This window comes from Nipponia nippon, unplaced genomic scaffold (assembly GCF_047370975.1).
Source record: "Nipponia nippon isolate SJK-2023a ecotype South Korea unplaced genomic scaffold, ASM4737097v1 scaffold_4, whole genome shotgun sequence".
NCBI classification, from domain to species: Eukaryota; Metazoa; Chordata; class Aves; order Pelecaniformes; family Threskiornithidae; genus Nipponia; species Nipponia nippon.
The window spans coordinates 39,697,052-39,719,826 of NW_028262358.1; the positions used below are offsets into that span (position 1 = coordinate 39,697,052).

Genomic DNA, 22,775 nt, shown 5'->3' on the forward strand with positions numbered 1-22,775 from the left:
ATTGATAGCTTTGGATCTACTGAGTTTGGTATGATCTTAAGGTGGTTCAGTTTTGCTATATGGAAATGCTCCTTCTTCGGCACTCAGTGATGCTGGTTAATTGTATGAGCTATAGTCTTTTTCTGAGCAATGTGACAGCTGTAGGAAAGTGAGCTTGCTTTTGATAGATCTTTTTCCTCTGTTATTTTTGCTAGTCTGTTAACAACCCCAACTCTATATATGGAATATTCTGTGTCTATTTACAGCAGAAGGGCGCCTGAGGAGATGCCAGTGTTTATAATGGTGGTAGAAAAGTGCTAAGCTTTTAAAAAACAATAGCATTGTTAAAATGAAATACAAAGAGGGAAGTTAATTTTAGATATGAGGAAGAGGAAGTTGCATTCTGGACTGTCCCACAATGCTGTTACTGTTTGTCCTGATCTAAATTGAAAGTTTGAGTTTATTAAAAAGATTAAATGCATGTAGTTAGAAAGGCATACTTTAGGTGTAAATCAGTCTTTTACAGATGAATTCTTAGGAATAAAAATTGCAATGTCTTGAAAGTTTAAAAACTTAAATAAAATACTCTGCATATAAAACATGAAGTGTGTTGGAATTGTTTGGAATATTTTTTTCCATGCTCAACATAATTCATGAAGTTTTGTGTAATGTTTTTTTTCAGGGAATGGCGTTGTAATTCATTTGCCAGGACTCTTTGAAGAAGCTGAAAAAAACTTAAAGAAAGGAAAAGGTGAGAAAATTTTAAGATACTACTCTTAAAATAGTTTGTCAGGCCCTCCTCAAAAGATTTAGATAGAGGATAGTAACCTCTATAGAGGTTACGTACAGTGTGTTTTTCCAGAACTCTGTTTAGCTGCTAGTTTCTGACAGGAGTCTTGCTAAAAGTCCCAGGGCCCTCATGGGAAGACAGACAAAAGGAGTCTCTGTACTGTTTCAGAAGAGAACATGTTCTAAATATGAATTATCTGCAGACATTTTTCTTTGCTTAAAGCAGTGAATTTAAGAAGTGAAACAACTTGTTGAAAGTGTGTTACTTGCTTACAGTCGTTTTACCTCTTACGATATTAGTGTACAGTTTGATGATACATGTTAATGTAAACAAATGCTGTGGTAATTGCTTCTTGATTCAGAATTCAATTTTTGGATACTTTTATGTTTATGGCCATGCTTGGCAGCAGTCTACTATAAGTGAGGTAAACCAATGGTCTAGATTATTCAAAACCAAAAAGCTACTAACTGATTGCTGAAACTGAGGAACTAGTAGAATAGCTAGAATTCTTCCTCAGAATAAGCCTGACTTTCTCAGCTTTATAGGCTGATACCAAGTTTTAATTATTGAAATCTACTTTTTTTCCTCTGGATCATGATTGCTCAATCTTTAAATAGATTGACTGAAGACTAAACATGAAAAGTATTTATCCTTTATACATCAGAAGACAAAAATGCTATACAAAATGTAATTTGAACTATTTAATTTTGTCTTTTAAGGGCTAGAAGGCTGGGAAAAAAGACTAATAATTTCTGACAGGGCTCATATTGGTAAGTTCCTGTTTGTGGCTTTTTTTTGTTGATTATTTTTGTTAGTCTTTGTTTGGTCTGAACTTTCCATGGCAGTAAAAGAATGACAATTTTTACTCATCTCTTTGTATAGGTATGTACTTTTCTTTGGATTAAGTCTCCATATACTGCTTTCGTTTATTGAATATCCTAGAAAAAAATCGTTCACTACTCAAGACCCTCCCAGGTTTATATTCTAGTGACTCTTTAATCCTATTCCGTAAGCATAACCTAGCCAGGAGAGCAGGTTCGCTTTCCAAGCCAAAGATTAGATGTGCAAAGCAGTCAAAAAGTAGCTCAGAAGTTAATTGACTGAAGGATTCATTTCCACTTCTGGTGTAAAAGCAGTGTTGCTTATAGCAACTTTTCTGCTGGGAAACCACATGACTGGGCATGACTTCCAAACTAATGGGCTCCCTACCAAGTAAAATGCCACATACTTCAGAAAGAAGGCCTTATGGGAAGGACTCTATAGGGATGGAGAGAATGGCTGCCCTCCTCGCAGGGACCTCATCAGTCAAGTGTTGATTCCAGCCTATGTTCCAGACAACTCTGCAGTTCAGAGCCTGGAGTAAAATAGTGTTTAGAGTCCAAACCACCAACACAGAGCGTCAGAGGCTCTTCCTGTATCACTCCTAGGACATCTTTATTACCTAAATTCATCCTTTAAATTAGATCTTTAGATATTGTAATATAATAGATATGTAACTGCATGTATTAGGAAATGGGCTTCTTGCTGCTCTGGTAGTCATCTGCTGAAGATGCAAACTTTTTAGGTCTTTATCAGATAAAAGCTTGTAACACCAGAAAAATGGTTTTACTTTTGGTTTTGTGTTTGGTATTTTGGCTGGAGTTTTTTTGTTTTGTTTTAAACTGATCTGGAATAGCTTAGTGAGTGAACATTTTATTTCAGAATAAACATGTTTTTACTTTGGAGTAACTACTGAGTTCGAAATAGTTAAGTAACTGTTCCTAAGTTACTAAAATCCTTTCTGAGAGTAGAATCACTGTAGGTGAATTACTTGGAAATGACTAGATTATTAGAAAAACTGTCCTGTGATGATTATATGGCAATGGCAATACTGTGAAGTTTTCATAGCTAAACAGGTCCTGAGTAAAAAGGACCAGTTATTGACTGTCACTCATAATCATTCCACCTCTTAACATAAATGAACTTTCACAATGCTTCTGTTTAGAAAGTGTTGATGACAGTCTGGAGATCTGTTGCCACCCTAAATATGCCTTCTGTAAAATGGTGATCTGTGAATAAGTCTGTAACAAAAGATCAACCAAAAATAGGTTCAAGCTGCTGGGGATGATCTAATCCTTTAAATGATGGGGATGTGTGGAAATAAACACAAAAATAAATTGGTAAAGCAAACAAGGAAAACCACTCTTGTTCTAGAGAGACTAGAGTAATTATTAAATGAGTCTGTTTCTTGCAAGTTTTCAGTCTTTCGTCTGTAAAGTGTAGATTAGTTGTTTAACTTTCAGGAGATAGTACTTAAGAAAAATAAGCTGGCTTCTGTTAACCTGTAAACTGTTGCACCACTGTTTATATTTGATGTGAGTCTTGTCAGATTATTTTTTTTTTTGCTTTTATTGTAGACAAAGAATTGGTGCAAGGAATACTTTGTATAGTCTTTGTCATTAATAATATGTAATGCTTTAAAAAGAATCGGGGCTTGTGAAGATTGACTTCTGTTTACATAACAGACATTGGTGGGAGCTTTTGTATTTCCAAATGTATTTTAATTCGTGTCGTCTAAAACATAAAAATATAATGGTGTAAGAAATCTTTAGAATGAATCAGAATGTTTACTTAAAGTTCCCACCTGAAATTTCAGCAGTATGATGTTTTTTACTATTAACCTGTTTCCAGGATTTTTTTTCAACTGCATGTTTTCTTTGTTTGTTGTCCACACATTCTTTTGGGCCACTACAAACTGAAATGGCTTCGTTATTCTGTGGGAGGTGTATACACAGTCTGCAAGTATTTTACAAAATAAACACTTAAAAAAAAACAAACAAGTCTCTGAAAAAAATGAGAACTCTTCCCTGTGAAAAAATGTAACTTGTAAAAGAGGAGAAGAAACTCTTGTCATTTTATTTGCCTCTCTTCAGTGTGTATTTTTTTGTTTTCCACATTGATAAACAGGGCTAGAGTTGGTTTGAAGAAATAAGTTACTGATATGGTAATTTGTTTCACACAAATTTTCTACTTATTTTTATTTTCTTAGTATTTGATTTCCACCAAGCTGCTGATGGCATCCAAGAACAACAGAGGCAAGAACAAGCAGGAAAGAAGTAGGTAGTTTTATTTTGTCAAACATAGGATGACTTAGTACAAACATACAACTTAATACATTGGATTTCTATTATTGTTTGTCATCGAGTTTAAAAAAGTATTAATTATCCCTGTAACTCTTCAATGCGGGGTATGCAGGGATCATTTCTTACTCTTTTCTTCTCCAGAGGCTAGCAAAAGATTATATTCTTAATGAAAGGGTTGTATCTTGATATTTTGCCTTATGAAAAAAGTTCCTGGTTCCTTATTTGCTTTGTAAAAAAGGTTCCTGCTTCCTAATGTTTTAATTGTTTACTGGAGCTATTTGTTTCTGTGAAAATATATTTCTGTTTATGAAGATTGAAGGACCCCTTTGTCGTCTCCAAATAACTGGAAGGTCTGATATGACTAATTTGGTATCTCACAATGCTTCATTGTCAGAAGTGGCATGTAAATGTTCACATTGTCTACTAAATGCTGCTCCTGACTTTCTGAAGCTTTTGAAACTTTGAGAAACTAGCTGCTGTGTTTCGAACTTGTGATTTCCAAGCAGCTCGCTAGTTCTTGGGGATGGGGAAAAAGCCGGCAGAATTAACTGTTACATGTCTACAGCTGGAAAGTAATGCAGCACTTACAGATTTCTGAGATACCAGTAAACTTAATCTCTCTTCTTGGAATTTTGTCTACGTGGATGAAAAGTAATTCAGTCTTCCTTACTGAGACCCGTAAAAGGTATCATCCATGACAATAACCTTTAAGAGTGTCTGTTTGGGGCATATGTTGCTTCACACAGGTTGCTATTGAATGATAACTTGTCAGTTATTCTTACACTGGGTTATTTTCACACTTGACTGTGCTGTACCAGCTGTCTCGTTACCTGTTATGTAGGAATTAAAAAGTAAACAGGAAGAACATGCATATATATATATATATGGAAGAATATACATATATTTTTTCAATGGGCCAGTATATGTATATCAGCTATTCTTGAATGTTTATGGAGCGCAAGCTAAAATTGTTATATGACAATATTTGCAATTAAAAACATTGTCAGTCACTTAGCTACTTGTGAGAAGGAACCACTTTATTAGTGTTAAAGATTGTAAGGGAAAGCTCAATGAAGAAATAACCACTTTTCTCCAATGAATTGGTTTAAAGAAACCCAGGAAAAAAAGTTACATTCAAAGCTGAAAAACTTAAATCACTCTTAAAAGTGCTGTATTTCTTCATTCTGTGTGGTTCTTGAAATTCTGCAACAATCATACAGTTTTCAAGCTTGTTAAAACTGCTGATGGATTGAAAGTACTAAGCTATCTATTTCCTCCAAAATTTTAAGGCTATTTAAGTGACTGTAGTGGGGGAAGTACTACTACAGGCTGGCTAAGAACGGGCTATCATAAACTGGTTATCAAAAGACTGTCTTCTGTTTGTTGAGAGCGGGGTGGGGAATTGAAATAGCCTGCTAGCATGTCTAACTGTAGATTTGACTGCATAGCATATTTGGTATTAAAATTCTTTTGTGTCTAACACTTCAAAGTTGATCACTATAAATAGTAAGTTTATTTTTTTAACTGAATGCTTTTATCTGTTCAAACATAGCTCAAAAAAAGTCATAAGTAAGGCTCATGTAGCTTCCCTTGCAGAAAGGTTATAGAAAAGATAATCTAATATAGTATATTATGCTTATACAATTGTTTTAACTTCTATAAATACAGTCTTCTGACAGCTTAAATCTTTTATGAATTGGCATGTCTTAATGAAACAAAATAAATGGAAACCGACGACGCCTTAAAAAAATTCTCTGCGGAGGGTATGAATTGGGGTGGAGGCTGGAGTCGGTTATTTAAGCTACAATGTCCTGGTCTGGTTGAATGCAAAGTGGATGATCTGTGTGATGCAAAGTGGATGAGAATGTCTTTCCTTTCGGAGTGGAGGCAAACATATCACACCCTGAGGTTACTCAGTATTGCGTCTAATTGGAAGAATTTGTTTGTTTCCAAGATTATTGTTTTGAATCTACTCCAAACTACTAATGACCTAACTAACATGAATTATGTCCTGATTATGAACTGTATTTCCATTCACTCACATATCAAATGATACCCTTTAACATAAAGTTCAGATATGACCTATACCTTCTACTTGAAATGGAGTCCCTCTCGAACTGAGTTACGGTGTGGTACCTTCAAGGCAGTTTGAAGAAATCCGGGCCACTCTGTATATGCAGAATTTATAATTGAAGAAGATGAGGCTTTGTGTGCCTTCTCAGGGGAAAAAAAGCCACAACAGTTAAAACTAAGAGCAAAACTAAGCTTAGCAACGTACAGCACACTTCTGAAAATGCTGCCCACCTGTTCACTTTTCCTTAAAAAGTTATTTAATCTTCTAAGAGCAATGGGGAAGATGCTTGATAATCTTCCTATGATGAGTGCAGTTCGGCTCCATTTTGATAGCTGTTTAGCAAGACTCTGGCAGGAGACACTTTGTGAACTAGCTGTACTTCCCTGACAGTAAAGTCAGTGCAAGCTAGTTGTGTCTTATAATATCACTGGCTTAAACTGAAAAAGGCTTTTCAGGCAGAGTAGGTAGGTAAGGGTAAGAAAAAGAATTCAGGTTTTCAGAACCAGCCACAGTGGAAAATCTGTTCCTGAACCCTTTCTAACATACAGCATTTTGAGTATCGTTGTCACTTAGATGCTTGGCAATGATGTTCTCTGTTTTCCTGGCTCCAGCTGAGGCATTTAGTACTAAATGAAGTATTTCTTACGTACGAACTTGAAATCCAAACTGTTAGTGCTGTTGCTCTATTGAGGACTTTCTTTAGGTCTTCAGGACAGTTTTTTAGGAAGGTATTTAGTTAGCTTTAGTTCATAGTACTGAAGGATATTGTCTTGGCATTCAGTTCCTTAAGTATAAAAGCTGGGAATTATGTACAAATAAATCCGTAAGAGTTCACTAAAGTATGAAAAGTTATTGGCTTAAAAACAGAAGTGTGTAGAATGTTAATGTATTTATGTCTATAATCAGTGATGTTCTGAAAGTAGGTTGCATACTAAAAGTATCTCATGTTTTCAATGCTTAAAACAAGGTTCTAAATGCTCACCATTAACAACAATTCATTTTATGCTAAGGATGTATTAGCTTTAAAGAAAAAACACCTCAGTTTTATATCAAGAATAACGCCTGTTATTATCTTTTGAAAGTTTGGGAACTACCAAAAAAGGAATTGGTCCAGTATATTCTTCAAAAGCAGCTCGAAGTGGACTCAGAATGTGTGATCTTGTTTCTGATTTTGATGAATTTTCTGAGAGGTAATTTCTGTATTTTAATGCACAGTTGTAAGCATAGTTTTCAGTTTCTGGGCAGTACCCTGTGTAAGCAGTTACATCTGTTTGCTGTTACTTTTTTAATTAAAAAAATTGTAAAATATGAAAATAATTTTATTTATAATTGTATTAAATTATTTATTAAATTATAAAACATTTTATTGTTTAAAATTGTTTAATCACCAAGTAATTGCAGATATCTAACCAGTAAAACCTAAGGTTGAGGGGGGGTTGAGGAGGAAAACAATCAAACAAAAACCTTAGTGAAACACTTTTGCCTTCCAGGTTCAAAGTGTTAGCCAATCAGTACAAAGCGATATATCCTACCTTAGAGATAGATATTGAAGGGGAATTGGAAAAGCTCAAGGTAAGCCTGCTTCTGTCTGTTAAACAATATAATCAGTGTGCAGTTATTGATGTGTAAATCTCGTGGTGACTGATGCTCGTGCTTGTGTGAGGAGTTAAAACATAATACATATAATGTGAAATTGGTATGTATCAATTTTAAAGAGTCTGCTAGCATCCTTGAAGACGCTTTTGACCCTGCTTCATGCAGCATTTCAAAACTTGGTTTCAAGAGAAATATTGTAAACTTAAAGAAAAAGGCTTGTATAGGGAGAATTATTTTTGACTTACACTTGCTCAAACATCCTGGCTAGGAGAAAAAAACCAAGATTGTAGCTGGGGAAGGTATGTTTCATTATAAACCAGAATGTTAATTCCTTGTGTCAGAAACTTAAGAACTGAAGCAAATTATTATTCTAAGTAATAAGCCTTAAGGAAAAAAAATACTGTCTAACAGCATAGAAAAATATAAGTTGATAGCAGCAGAACTAATGAAGCCTGATTGCCAGCAAACTAGTCTTGTGGTTAATTATGAATTCTGATTTGATGTTTTCCCTGCAATTGGGACAGTTGTGAGATTTCTCACTACTATTAATTTTCTTATGCCTAATAGTGCAATTTTTGCGGTGCACCCAAGTTCTTATTTGAAAAAATTGTCAGGTGTCTTACCCGTACCCAGCCGTTTTGTTCATGAATTTTGTAGCAACTTAAGTCTATGAGATTTTTTTTTTTTTTTTTTTTACCCCTTAGAAAACTTCAACCAAATTTGACAAATTGTTTAAAACCATTGAGGCCTGTGTGGAACAGGGGAGGGTGTGCACAGTTACATGTTTAATTCTTCCAGAAAATCAGGCCAAAGAAATCATCCTTCTTGTGTCTTTAGTTGCCACTGAACTCAGTTTACCAGCTCTAGAATGGAGTATATGGGCATTCTTAGCATTTCTGTTTGTCTTACTTTAAATAATATCTGTTACACCTGTTGAGTTGAATTATTTTTATCAATATGTAGACCTAAAAATCAGATACAGTTGAGTGTTTTATAATGCTTTATAGTTTACTTAATACACATTAGGATTACAGAATATCTGAAACTCATTGTTAGGGTGGAAACATAATATGTAGCTTGAGGAAAATTACTTGCGCTTAATGTTTGTTTTATGCTAATGCACTTGATTAAATTCTGAAAGACGAAGTGTTATGTTTTATGTGAAGTGTATCATTAGAATGAGAACTTCCATATGTTCTCATGGGGAAAAAGGCTGTGTACCAAGTGTTAATGTGAACATTACTGGCTTCTTACATCCAGCTACTCAGTGGTATTCAGGCACTTGACCCTTAATTCCAATAAGTAACTTTTTACTTTTACTTACAAGTATACCTGAATATGTATCACAAATTAATGTTGCTTTACAATTGTGTGCATTTGTTGGCTTCACGTGGCCAGAAGTAACCCCCCACATGCTGGTTTTAGGGGAGAAAGTTCGAACACTTGGAAATGAAATACTGAATACAGTAAAGTATTGTCATTATGCTCAAGCTTGAATATTTCTAAAACATTTCAAAAGTTTGGATTTTATTTCTTTTTTTTTTTTCCTTTTTTCCTTTTTTTTTTTCTTTTTCTTTCCTCCTAGGAAGAGCATACATGTCTATTGTGTAAATCTGAGTTTAATGTTCTTCCTTCCGTTGTTCAGTTATTATGGCATATTTAGCATTTCTTTATGTTTGCTTTTCCTTTTCAAAAGGAATAAGAGCATTGTTATGAGGGAGCAATAGCACTTGTACTCTGGCTGGCTTTATCATAATGAAATTATACTATACAATAGTCTTTTGTATTATTCAGGGCTGCATGGAAAAAATAAAACCAATGGTAAGGGATGGTGTCTATTTCATGTATGAGGCTTTACACGGACCACCAAAGAAGATTTTAGTAGAAGGTGCAAATGCAGCACTGCTGGACATAGATTTTGGTAGGTATAACCTTTTTGAGACACACTTTGCTATATACTTATGTTGTGAAAGAGGAAAACTAAATATAAGCTCTTCTGTACTTAGCTGTTCTTATGGCAGAATTGTTTTGTATTTTGGAGGAACAGTGCTCAATGACTAGCAAATAATTAGAGGGGGGAAAAGAAAAGTTTGTAATTAAATTCTTTCAAAAAGCTTCAGACTTTCCCAAGATTAATTATTTGAATGACAGTAAAGACCAGGTGACTTTTCTTAAATAGACTGTAGCTATTACTTCAGTGTCTATAAATTTTATGTGAAATAACTCACAGTTGTATACATCTATGGAAAACACTTGAGAAGAAAAATGGGGAGCTTTGAGAGGCAAAGTATATATGCAAAATACTTGTTGACTTTTGATGAATCAGCTTGCCTTTTTTTTTTTTTTAAACCCCTTTATATAACATTGAGTTTTCCACTGTTTCACGATGTAAGGAAAGATGTTGGAAATCTGGATTGCTAATGAGGCAAGAATGAGAAGATGGTCCCAATCAATTTGAAATTATAAATGGTGTGGGGTTTTTTTAGAACACTGTAATTTTGCTAATAAAATTAGAAGCTTCTTGATAGAAGCAGCTTTTTTTTTTCCATGAGATTATTATGTTTGTTACCAATATATTGTAAGGACAGATAAATTATTATACCTCTGTATAGGCATAAGCAGCCTATATGATTGGCTCCTGCATTTTGTTCCATTTTTCTTCAGTCTCACTAGTCTTGTAACTGCATCGTTTTTATTGTTGGAAAGATGCTTAAGCCTGAAATTGAAGCCTGTAGGGACTACTGTCAAACAAATACAAAACTGGCACGCAGTCTGCTTTCAGCTGATAGGAGTTCTGATATTGGGCATTTTCAAACATGTTGAGTTTGAAAGCCTCTTCTTTTAAGAGGAAGATATGTCTAAGACTAGTCATTATAAGTGTAAGCACCAAGTTTTCCCATGATATTGGAAGAAACTTCATTTTTTAACAAGTCAAAAAAAAAAAAAAAGAGGAAAAGTCTTCAGATATGCTTGTCACAGGGAAATGTTTGATGCAAACCTGGGATGTTTGCAGAAAACATTAGGGGAGATGTTTTTTTGTAAGCAGTGAGGATTTTAGATTTCTTGTAAGTAGAGGAAATGTAAATAGTCTGAAACTCATCAGGTATGTCTATAATATGTACAGAGTTGTTTGGGTCACTTAGATTTTTCTCCTGCCTGTGCTGTGAGACCGCCCCACAGAGAGAATATCTGCTCTCCTTAGGTAGATACCATCGGTGGATTGGACACTTGGGTTAACAATAGACAAGTCCTAGTCAAAAGATGTGACAATGCCAGATTTGATTACTGAGCATTCTGAATGATGCTGTTTTCTGTGCCTCGGTGCACAGAAGTCTTAATACTGAAGTGAGTTTTATCAATGTGTGTCTGCTGGCAGGGAAGATGGTAAATCCCCAGCCTCGCAGTCCATCCCGCTTTTCTGGAGCGTATAATGAAGCTCGCGTGTGCATGTGTCTGGGATGGGGGAGTAGGTGTGGGGGTGTGTGGTCTTCTGTGTTTTTGAACACTGAGTGAGGATAAGCCAATGTCAATATACCAGGCTGGGAGCTGAAAATGAGTAAGAATTGTCTCATTGACTCTGTTTGTGACATCCACTAGCTATATTTACCTGTCAGTAACGAAAAACTCAGCTACTGTGTCCTAAGAAAGATAAAGACTGATTAGTGCTTGCAAACTGCTGTTACATATCCCCTGTAGGCCTCTGTCTTTCTCTTGAGAGATCTGAGTTAAGCAGAAGCTAGAGATACCTGAAGCTAGTCTGCAAAACCTCACTGAACAGTCTCTGAAGGATTTTTACTTTTTAAAGTTGTCTGTATTGCTTTCGGTTCCTTTTGTCTTGGCTGTTCCTCTCTTGCCCATCTCTGACTCTTATACCGAAAGAAAAAAAAAAATTCAGAAGCATGAGGTAGAAGTCTCTCACTTACACGTAGTTACTGTGTGGCTGAATCATTTGTTCACAATTCAAATCAACTAAGAACTGGCATACTCTGTGTCATCTTCCATTACTTTAAAAACAAAAAAAAGCATAAACCTAAGGATTTTGAGATGTTTAACTCTTTTAGCTTTGCTGTCCAGACTGCTTTTTAAATGAGGGCTGAATACTTAACTAGAGACAAACTCTCACCACTAATGAACTAGACTATATTCCAGGAGTTGTGTTTTTTTTTTCTTAATTTTCTTTAATTGTGGAAATAATTTTTTTCATTTGATTATGTAAGCAAAAATGTTCTTTCCAAAATTCTACATTTCTTTGCAATTTCTTATCCTTATAATGTGCTGACTAGTTTGTAGAGCTTGTGTTGTTTTTTTTTCTCCCAGAGTGAAAAATGGTAAACCTGTATTTTCTAACATTTTAATACTCTTTTCTTAAGAGTCTCCCTTTAAATTTTCACACTGTTCTATTAATGAGTATATTTTATGTAAGATATCAAGGCATGGTTTTCTAGTGTCTTACTCCAATTTTTGACTTGTATGATCATTCAGAATTGATATGTAGTCAACTTTTGTCTCTGTACCAGTTGAAGTAAGTGGTAAGATTTCTACCTTTTTCAATAAAGAAGGATCAGACAACGTACGTACAAAGCTAAGAGCTCATTAAATATGTTCTTGACCATAAAATACATTTATTGTGTGTTTTGGTTTGGTTTTTTGTGTTGTAAAGCCTAGGTAAGTGCAGTGCAAGTACTATTCCTCACCAGGTTAGATTTTTTTTTTTTAACAGTTTAAAACCAATGCTTTAATAAGTTTTTAAACTGAACTTTTTTAATAGGCACATATCCTTTTGTGACTTCATCAAACTGCACAGTTGGAGGTGTGTGTACAGGTCTGGGCATGCCACCGCAGAATGTCGGGGAAGTGTACGGAGTTGTGAAAGCATATACAACAAGAGTTGGAATTGGTGCCTTTCCTACAGAACAAAATAATGTGAGTATTATCAGCTCTAAATGTGACCTGGGTCACCTGTAACCGGGTGAAATAATTTTGGTGTGTCTGTGTTATGTTAAATCAGTGCTACTGGATAAATGCAAGGAGATGACAGTGTGTTTGGATGTCTCATTCTTCTGCTTCTAGACTGAGCTTACGGGACTGCCAAATCTGATTGTCAGTTTCTCAGACCCTCCTATGGAATAGAAGGCTAGAGCAGGAACAAATTTTAAGAGATTTGCTCAAATAGTGTTCTCTTGAATTAGAAATAGCATTTTGTATTTCTGTTTTCATCCCAGTGGACAACTTTGTGAAAAATTGGGGGAAGAACTTTTAAGGTAATTTACAATACTGTAAAATATTGTTAAGTATACACCTGCATCATGTATTGCAAGTGAAAAAAAAAAAAAGGCTCATGTAATAGTATTACTCTTTGTTAGGAAATTGGAGAATTGCTGCAAACGAGAGGTAAAGAGTTTGGTGTGACAACTGGTAGAAAGAGAAGATGTGGCTGGCTGGACCTTGTGTTACTCCGATATGCCTACATGATTAATGGATTTACCGCGTGAGTTATTTTGACAGCTTTGCTGGCAACTTGACATAAAATCATGAAATGCTACAGATTACTGTAAATAGTACATGTACTAGTTAGTAACATTCAGACTGTTAGTATTGATTTGTTGATTTTTTTGATATTTTGGTAAATTAACTGTCCTTCTTTTTTCCTAGCATTAAATGGTTTTATATTTGACTTTTTCATACACATAAATTTTTCTGTCCTTTTCTTGTAGCACACTGTTATTTCTCATTTAAAATGATCCAAGAAGCACTTAGGTATCTTAGTACTTGATGCTTCAAGCTACTTCTGCCATCCCACCAAACCCAAACCAAATCAAATGCATTACAAGGGCCTTAAAACCTGATATAGTTTGTGGGGTTTTGCCTTGTTAGTTTGTTTTCAAAATGAGACAGATGGGAACCCATCAGTATCTTCAGCAGTATGTGCAAATGTAGAAAATTTGGATTTGACTTTGGGATTTTAATTAAAATGAAAAATATGTGTCTGAAACAAAACTGGTATAAAATTTCTAGTAGATCAAGCTGTGTAAATACATGCTTTACTTAAATTTTCCTGGTTTTCTTGTCCTTTGTGTTTTTTATTTAAAATAGGATGCAGCAGCCAGGTATTTACAGAGCCAGTGTTTGATTATTTTGCTGCCTTCACTGTAGGACAGGAACACTTGGCAGAGGACAGGAACAGACAGCAACAGGCATCATGCTATGAAACCATCTCAAATGAATGGTCATAAAGTATCCTGGCAGCACCCAGACCAATTAAAATTCTAACACTTAAAGCTATAGACTAGTCACTTTAATTGGAGAATACCTGCTCTTTGAATTTTGCCACTTTTTTATAGTAGTAGATCTAAGGATGCAACAAAAAGGCTGTTGAAGTTTCTTTTTTTTTAAAGTCACAACAGATAAAATTGATTAGTGCCATACGAGCTGTTTTTCTAAGGCAAGACAATTAATTGCAATGTGCAGGAATCAGTTTTTCTTTTGGTATTTTTACAATGTGTTAAGAGTTGAGAGTTGTTGAACTTGTTTAATCAGAGTACTGTTTCTTTACAGATTGGCACTTACCAAATTGGATATCTTGGATGTATTTCCAGAAATCAAAGTTGGTGTTGCATACAAACTAGATGGTGAAATCATACCTCATTTTCCTGGTAAGACTGCTTGTTTAACAATTTTAGATTTTGGTGAAATGTAATCTGATACTTAAATACATTTGACTTTTACTTGTAAAATTTATGACAGGAATGTGTTACTTCAGCATCAAGCCATTAATGTCTTCCCAGGTGCACCAGAGACACCCTGTACCCCACCTGTACCTGCACCCTAAAGACACATCTACCAAATACCGTCATTTGTCTACTAGAAAGATGCAAAGTGCTATATAAAGCTTCTTAAATGTAAATGTTGTTACTGCTTTATCCCTTTCCTTTAATACAGCCTGCATTACCTTCAAGCTAAATTGGAAGCTCATTTCACAGTTTCAGCCCAGTGTCTTATTCCCACTACTGCATTCATCCCCTTTTCTAGCAGGACAAGTCTTCATTTAAGCATGTGGTGAACCACATGAAAGAACTGATCTGGTTGAAAAGCCAGGTTTTTCTCTCCCTGTGTTATTTTTCTAACAGTTCAGTTCCCTTTAATGGTTCACAGAGCAGCCAAAAGCCTGTCACACCTACGCAGTGGAAAAGAGGGAAAAGGGGTGGGGGACGAAATGAGCAATTAGTTTAGGTGAAAGCAAGACTATTTTCTAATGCAGGACCAATATACATCAGCTTAGCATGATAAAACTATAGCTGCTGAGGAGGACAGTGATCATTTTTACTTGAAAAATGTCTCTGCATGTTAAAATATTCAAATATCACAAAACATTGTTTTCATGGATAATGCATCCTTTCGGTTTGCTATAGTAGAGATACTCCAGAAAAAGGAAGAACATTAACTAGTACTAAAGATTGGGCTTCCTAATTTTCTCATGTGCTCATAGATGCCTGTTTCCATTCTAACTGCTACCTCAGGGTTTGAGACTGGTCACGGGTTACAATTTTTCATATGTATCATCAGCAGAGAACTTTTTGTGGGTGAGATCAACTGTAGTAATCAGATACAACTCACAGCAGGATTTATGTAGTATAAAGATGGAATTATGTATAAAGGAATAAGTGATGATCTGCCAGTAGTCCTTGAAAATAGCACATATCTGTTAGGGAAATTCATAAGGAATTAACAAAAAAATCTTCTGTTTCTCCATGTGCTTGGGGGAGTTCTCTAATTGATATGCCCTCCAGTATCTTCAAACAAAAGTGCCAGTTACAATCTGAATGCATACTGAATGACATGGCATGCACTTTTATTCAGGAGATTTAGTACTCATCTTGAACTAAACCAGGGAGTGCTTTTCCCTTTTTAAGACTCAGATATTCCCTGATTGATACCCTCATCAAAATATTAAGGAAATTTGTGTGTACTTGGAATGGCCTTTGAACATAATGGAGATTGCACGTTTGAATTGAAAACTACTCAGTAAATGCTTCATCTGTAGCCCTGTCATCTAACCTGGGGACTATTTGGACTGTCTTGCTCTCAAGCCAGGAGGACCTTCTCTGGCAGTCTGTCATTAAAGATGAAATAAACAGGTAGCCATGTTTTCCAGTACTAAGACTTCAGTGATTATTCCGCCCCCACCCCACCCGCCCCCCCCCCGCCATGGTGTCTCTCAGGTGGGACCAGAATCTTGTTACAACTCCTGAGTGCAGACTTTGCTCCCTGTATATGCCCAAGTAACATGTAGCTGACCTTCGGTCATAGCAGCACAAGGTGGCTCACCTGCCTAACTGTATTTTTCTTTACTGTATGAACAATTAAGACTTCTGGTAGAAATTTAATAGAAGCTGTTGTCTTTGCTGTTGACATGCTGTCTTCCTCAAGTGTCAGGAAGGAGTTTGAGCTGAACTTCTGGTAAGCTGGAGGATGCTGTCTCTCACAGTGCCTCTGTGTTCCACACCTCTCTCTTTGCTATACTCCTCAACATTTGGCAGCATTTTCAGCACATATGCTGTAGGTTACTTATTATCCCTACCCCTGGCATAAAAAACAAAAGGTAACTTTCTTCCCACTTTGTGTTTTGCAGACCATTAGATTATTTCTGATGTCTACATCTCTGCATGCTGTGCACTTGTATAATTTATTATTTTTTTTAAACTTGCCACTTTGACATTTTGAATTTAATTTAGAAGAAATCTAGTCTGGGAATTTCTTGCTGGCAGGGTATTTCTTTCTCTCTCCCCTCCCTACCCTCCCACTCTCTTGGAGATGTTAGTGATTTACCCTTCTTGTGAAATGACTGTCTCTAAATTAGAAGCACACACAGTGCCCACCATCTCAGGAAAAACATGCCATATTTCATATATTGTTCCTTTTTCCAGCTGGATCAGAGAATCATACGAGTCTCACTTAGTTTTTTTAGCTTAGATTTCTGTGGGCATTTCATAATCTCCTGTTAAGAAAGAACTGAAAATGTCTTGTAAATCTACAGCTGACTTCAGTTGGTATCATTGAGGCTATAGTCTTTTGCTATGGAGCTGGCCAGTATCTCCATTTGTGTTCAGTCATAGGAGTTCATGGAAGAAGGATAGAACTCCCTGCTAGCTCTGAGCTGATCTGTTTAAAAGGAATGTGAAAGCCATGGTCTAGTCCTGCTAGCCCCTCCTGTCCAAGTTAAGGTGTCAGTTGATCTCAGCACAGACAGACACAGCCTCTAGCTCAGGAGACTTTGAAAACACAGATGCTTAGGAAACGGGGAGATTATTTTGGCGACGCTTTACTTCATGCTTGGTTTTCCTTTTCTTGTTCTCTTTCCCTGGGCATCTACTGTAGATTAAAGAGCTAGGACACTGTGCTAGATGCACCTTTGGTCTGACCTATATGACTGTTTTTATATTCAGGTTCTGGAAATTGCCGGAGGATCTTTCTCTTACAACGGTGCCAAGATCACAAATTTCAGCTGTTCTTTTTGAGTTGGAAGTAACATCACATCATTCCCTCTCCAAATTATAGTACCAGACTACCAGATATCATTATATCTGCTCTCTCTGTTATCTAATTCAGCTGTTAATAAGGAATATTCCAGAAAGTCTAAAAGATAAATCCCCTAAGGGAAGAGCTAAGAGAACTCTAGATGGTGGCTACATCTGTTACTACACTGAGCTCAGTTTATGGCTTCTCTTTACCACACATCTTTTACCAGACATCTTTATCTTTTGTCACGCCTGCTGGAGCAAAATGAGAGAATCATTTGAAACATCAAGAAATTTATCCCTTCTTTTTCTTCCTCTCTTTTAGGGAAGTAAGGAATTGAACTAATACAGAGTAATGGAAGATTGTAGACAAGATTAGACGATTGAATTCTAAGTGCTTTCAGGCTTTCTCCCAGCTAGCCTCATCAGAGAGGCTTCAAAGTAAAAAAGCCTGTGGACATCCAAGATTAGGTGTTCAGTCACTTTCCCTCTTCAGAAAGAGGGAGGCTAGCGTCTTATTCTAGACCATCTGCAGTGCTCAGAGATTAGTTTGTGGTTTTGCACTTTGAATATAGCTATTCTGTTTTACAGATCACCTGGACAGCAGACAACTGTTGCTTTAATGTCATCAGTTGTTACTGCTGATGACATTAAAGAAAGTGCTTATCCTTGGCCTCTGCAACCCAACGTCCTTAATGTGCCTGTCTGTCTGTCCTGGTTACAAGTATTGATTCAGGATCGTTTGCCTTAACCTGTGAACACCTCAGTCCAAAAATTGTGCATTTCTTCACTGTTGTAGTCTTTGAAGTCACTATAGCATAGTCCTCTGTCACCCTTACTCAAAATGCCTAGTTCATAAAGGCTGTCCTTACAACATTGCTAATATTGAACTCTTACCTGTACCAGGACAAATTTTTCAATGTGCTGAGCCTGAGTTTGTTGGCTACATGCCTGCTGTGCCTCCTGCACCTAAAACCCTTTCCTAGGTTCACTAGCTGTCTTTGCAGGAGTGACTTGGTCTGAGACATGGAGCCTACATAACATTAATTACAGTGCCTTTGGCAGAACCCTGTATTGTTCAGGAAGGCAAGAATGCCTGACACCTCCCGTTTTTTTAATCAATCTGTTTTGGCCATTTTCAGGCTGAAGGCTTTTGTTTTGCTGGCCAGTGTCATTCCAAGACGAACGTTCGTGTAGTTTCTGGAATGATTCAGTTCCAGAACAATGTGCTTAGCATCTTAGCAGTACTTGAAATCATCACAGGATTCAGAGTTAACAGACAACATTGTAGCAAGTTACTAAATGAAGGACAAAATGTAATATACTCATTGCTTCTATTCTGAGAAGTAATTGGAACAGTTACTGTTCATACATGGTGTGGGACTCCACACTGGTTGACAAATTCGTTGTAGAGTTTTGGGGCAAGGGTCTGTGGGCATCAGAAGTCCATTATGTATAAACTGCATCTTAGGACTATGTTTAGTAAAAAGTACGCTCCTATGCCATTTTAAAATATGTTTTAACTGCCTGATGCTTACAAGCTGGTGCCTAATTTTGCTTTCACATCACCAAATTCTCTCATGAAGGGGGACTTGGATCTTGGTATTTGTTCAGAAAAAAAAAAATCAACATTTTGGGGAATTAGTTTTCCTGAAAAGTTGTTTTCTGAACTGAAAAGATTGTGGTTTAAGCAAAATATATGCATGTGACTGAGAGTACTGGAATTCCAAAAGTCTAAGTCCTCATAGTTACTGGATTTTTTTTTTCTCTCTGCTTATATTAACAAAAAAGGACACTTCAGCACCTTCAGTGCTGGTATTATCTTATGAGTAAACCTCTTTGTATAAGAAAAGAATAAAAAGCTTTACAGTTATGTGTTTAGTGGTAGAGAATGTATAATCTTTGTAGACATAATATTCTTGTTCCTGTTTGCTTCTCAGCCAACCAGGAAGTCTTAAATAAAGTAGAGGTTCAGTATGAGACACTCCCAGGATGGGATATGGACATATCAAATGCAAGGACATTTGATGAGCTGCCTGTAAATGCACAAAATTATGTTCGCTTTATAGAAATGGAGTTGGGTGTTCCTGGTAAGTAAACCAGATTTTGTTGTTGTTATGTTCGTTTCTTGTTCCATGAAACCTGTCTTGTACTTTGCCTTACTGAACATTCAAAATATTGAAAACTAGTTTGTAGCTGTGCTTATTCTGATGTACCTGGTGATACTTGTAGTTATTGTTTTACTTCTTTTTATCTATTTAGCTGTTGAATTGAAAATTTTCAAAAGTTTTAATATGCATTCTTTCTTTGGCTTATACTATAGTTCTTGTTCAACTGAGATTTTTACAACTTGCTTAAGTGTTTTTCAGATGGGTTAGATAGGGGTTTAGTTCTGCTGCCATTATAAAGTCAGTGGGACTACTGGTATATTAATGTAAATAAATACATGTGACAGTAAGAGGTCCTAAACTAACAAATTTCTCTTATGCTCCCTAATAAAGATGATCCTGTGGTTCCATCCAAAGCTGGGAATTAGGAGATGATGCAAATCTTAATCTTTACTTTTCTGACAGTTTCTATGTATCTTTTTTCCTATGATCTGGAAAACTGATTTATTTATTATGGCAGCTTCAAGACCCTTCCTGCTTTTCTAAGTTACCAATGCATTCTTACTTTGAGAATAGACATAGTTATCATTTCTTAACATACTAATAGTATATGCTGTGTTTTTCTTCAGACTATGGTACTTAAGATCTTAAGTGCTTAAGAAGATAAGTCTGTATCTTATCCTAAGATACAATCCGATCTTGCTTTGTATTACTTATAATAAAAGTTTGCTTTTCTCTCCTGCAGTTAAATGGATTGGAGTAGGGAAATCCAGGGAATCAATGATCCAGCTGTTTTAAAGATTTCAGATGCATGGAAGAAAGCACACTCCTCAAAAGACTGCTCATTCTTAAATGCATTAGTAGCCCGCAAAGCAAAGATGTTGGAAAGATAGATTTTTGCATGGAAAGAAATGCTAGAGTTGATACCCCCAAATCAATTGCTACTCCTGAAAGAGACTTTAACATGAACCTGTATCAGTTCTTGTTCAACTGCAATTTCCAGGACACTTGTCATTGTTGTTCAAGGTGCCATCAGATTTTTTTTTTTCTTTACCTAATATTTACTTCATAATGTAAGTCCTCTTTGAAAATCTAAGGTAGCATTACTTTCATGACTGTTTGTTATCCTCTCTCTGCTTTTGGCGGTGTTACTTCCCTGAAATTTTAGACAGTAAAAATAATGCAGTTTTGCACAGATAGTTTTACATCCTCATTATTTGTATTCCTAAAGCTGTTGTATTCTTAATGGCTGCTCTTGTGAGTGATTAAAGGGGGGGATTCTGATTTTATAATGCTATAAATGCTGTCTAAATTATTGTGTGATCTGTTTTTTAAAAAAAAGATGTGATGCCAAGTTGTTAAGAATGTCCAGGTTTTTTTAGCTGTGTAACACAGAAAACTTACTCTTTGTAACTCACAGAGGACACTCAAGTGTTTACCAGGAGGTGTGCCCAGAAAGTTAGAAAACTGATATTGTAAAAAGTTCATTTGCGATTATTAAAGAACCGTTCTGATTTTGAGTTAAATGTTTTATAATGTTATTCATTTTTTTTCTGGTATTTTAAAAACCCTGCACTTCTCTAGTTCCAAGGCACATGTCTCAAACTGTTTCCCTAATTAAATGAGGTTATATTTATATTTGGTGAGAAGTCTAACATTTTGATGCCCTTTTAAATTCCTTTCTACAGAGCCAATAGAAGATCTTTCTCTGGAGAACTGGCAAAGCACAGACACTTTTGTAATTATAAATTGAAGATGCTTTAGAAATAACATTTAAAGTATTCAATGCGTTTGCTTCAGATGTAGGGAAGATAACAAGTACTCACCTCATGACATCTGACATATTTTGGCTTATTAGTGTTGGGAAATGTTCTAGAATTATTTTAATTTATAACCATTATTCTATATTCCAAAGAATCTGATTTCTTTTGACAACAACCCAATAATTACATATTCCCTTTCCAGATTTTTTCAGAATGACTTCGTTTTTAGGCACTATACTATGGTATTTGTGTGCTTCCTTTTCACTTCAAATAAAACTTACTTTGTTTCCTAAAAACAAGTTTGTATCGGGATGAGGCAGTAGTTTTAGATTGTTTAGTAGATTTCGGCTATGCAGGGGAATATAAGAAACTTCTAACGTAAAATAAAAGATATGAGGCCTTTGAGATTATGTCTTAGGTAACCAGGTGTTGCCTGAAATGGAATAGATTTATTGGATGGATGCTGCTGTCGAGGTGTTCAGCACAATGTTTATGTTCTCAATTGGCATAAAGTAAAATTGCTTATCATGAGAGAAGGAACAGGAGGGTTGAAGGATAAAACTACTGATATATAAGGAGCATTTACTGTTGAATTGTTTGCATGCGACAGAGCAGTTAGCAGGGTGTGTATTTTACTTGTGTAATATGTGGAAAGAGGAGGATACCGTAGAATGCTGGAAAATTGGCAAATACATCAAGAGACCTTTGTATCAGCATCGCATGTAAAGATCATTCTCCTCAGCATTAAAAAACAACCAACTTCATACTCATTTTTTTCTGGAGGGGATGAGAGTCTAGTTCGGCTGTCAGCCTCGTAGTCCAGGAGAGAACCATACCATCCCTCCCTAGCTAAGGGACATCTTGAATTAAAAATCTCTTCCTAATTCCCTGATGAAGAGAAGGAGGGACATAACTGTGTGAAACATAAATCCCAATGTTCATTTAGAAGGAAAAAATAATATTACTATTTTCTAGGCGATGGAGGGAATTGACCTTGTGATGTGAACAATAGGTAATAATTACGAAGTATTTTTGTCTTCCTGTAGGTGTAGAAGGCAGCACGGGGATTTGTGCTGTCAGTGAAACTACCAGCTCAAGGACTGGGGGCCTGGCTGGTTCAAGGAGTGAGTAAATAAATTAATGAGGGCATGTTTTCCTTCTACAATGAGTGAATAAATGAGGGCTTACTCTATGTAGTTGTGTTTCACTTCTGCCAAGGAGAGAGCTTCATGTTCAAGGCCTGTTTCAATTCTGCTGTTGTAACTCCACTGTACAAAGTACCCTTGGTTCTCAGTTGAGGAATTCATATTCCCAGATGCAGCAGGATTTCTAAGCAATATAGCTATAGCCTAAAACGATACAAAGTACTTGTGCAGTTAAAGAAACAAACCAGAATTGTCTTGGATGCAAGAGTGATTTATGTTCTTTTGCTTTCTTTTAAGTTCAGCTGAGATTTTTCTTTGATTCTTCCATTCAAGTGCAGGCCTGCAAAATTGAAAACATCCTCCTACCAGTACTTGTCCAGATAACATGTGATCCAGGATCTGTTGGTGTATATTTACTCTCATGACCTGGAATGAAGACTTTTTCTCTTTAAGTTTCAGGTGGTTAAACTTGGCATCTGTAAAGCTTATTATATGGTCCCTGAATGCCAGTTTCATGTAAGCTTTGCTAGAGTGAATTCTTGGACTGGTGCACAAACACTTTTCTAATCGCAAAGAAGGGTTATAGAATGGTTATATTCTACCAAATTCTCCCCTCCCACAATGCTACTCATTTGTATGTATGGGGAAGTAGGCTGGGATGTATTATCACCAATCTGAATGTT

The 22,775-nt window shown here is 36.0% G+C and overlaps 1 protein-coding gene across 2 annotated transcripts in view; it reads left to right on the forward strand.

Annotated features, from left to right (window-relative positions):
- The window catches only part of ADSS2 (adenylosuccinate synthase 2), a 39,605-nt gene extending 18,895 nt beyond the window's left edge, over window positions 1-20,710 (forward strand). For both annotated transcript variants that reach the window (XM_087776462.1, XM_087776463.1), the window contains exons 3-13: window positions 662-730; window positions 1,489-1,539; window positions 3,798-3,864; window positions 7,048-7,155; window positions 7,456-7,537; window positions 9,356-9,482; window positions 12,330-12,484; window positions 12,925-13,049; window positions 14,117-14,214; window positions 19,017-19,166; window positions 19,930-20,710. In XM_087776462.1, coding sequence (XP_087632588.1) covers window positions 662-730; window positions 1,489-1,539; window positions 3,798-3,864; window positions 7,048-7,155; window positions 7,456-7,537; window positions 9,356-9,482; window positions 12,330-12,484; window positions 12,925-13,049; window positions 14,117-14,214; window positions 19,017-19,166; window positions 19,930-19,982 — 1,085 coding nt within the window. In that variant the 3' untranslated portion in view covers window positions 19,983-20,710. The remainder of the gene's footprint in view (window positions 1-661; window positions 731-1,488; window positions 1,540-3,797; window positions 3,865-7,047; window positions 7,156-7,455; window positions 7,538-9,355; window positions 9,483-12,329; window positions 12,485-12,924; window positions 13,050-14,116; window positions 14,215-19,016; window positions 19,167-19,929) is intronic.
- Window positions 20,711-22,775: the final 2,065 nt, after the last annotated feature.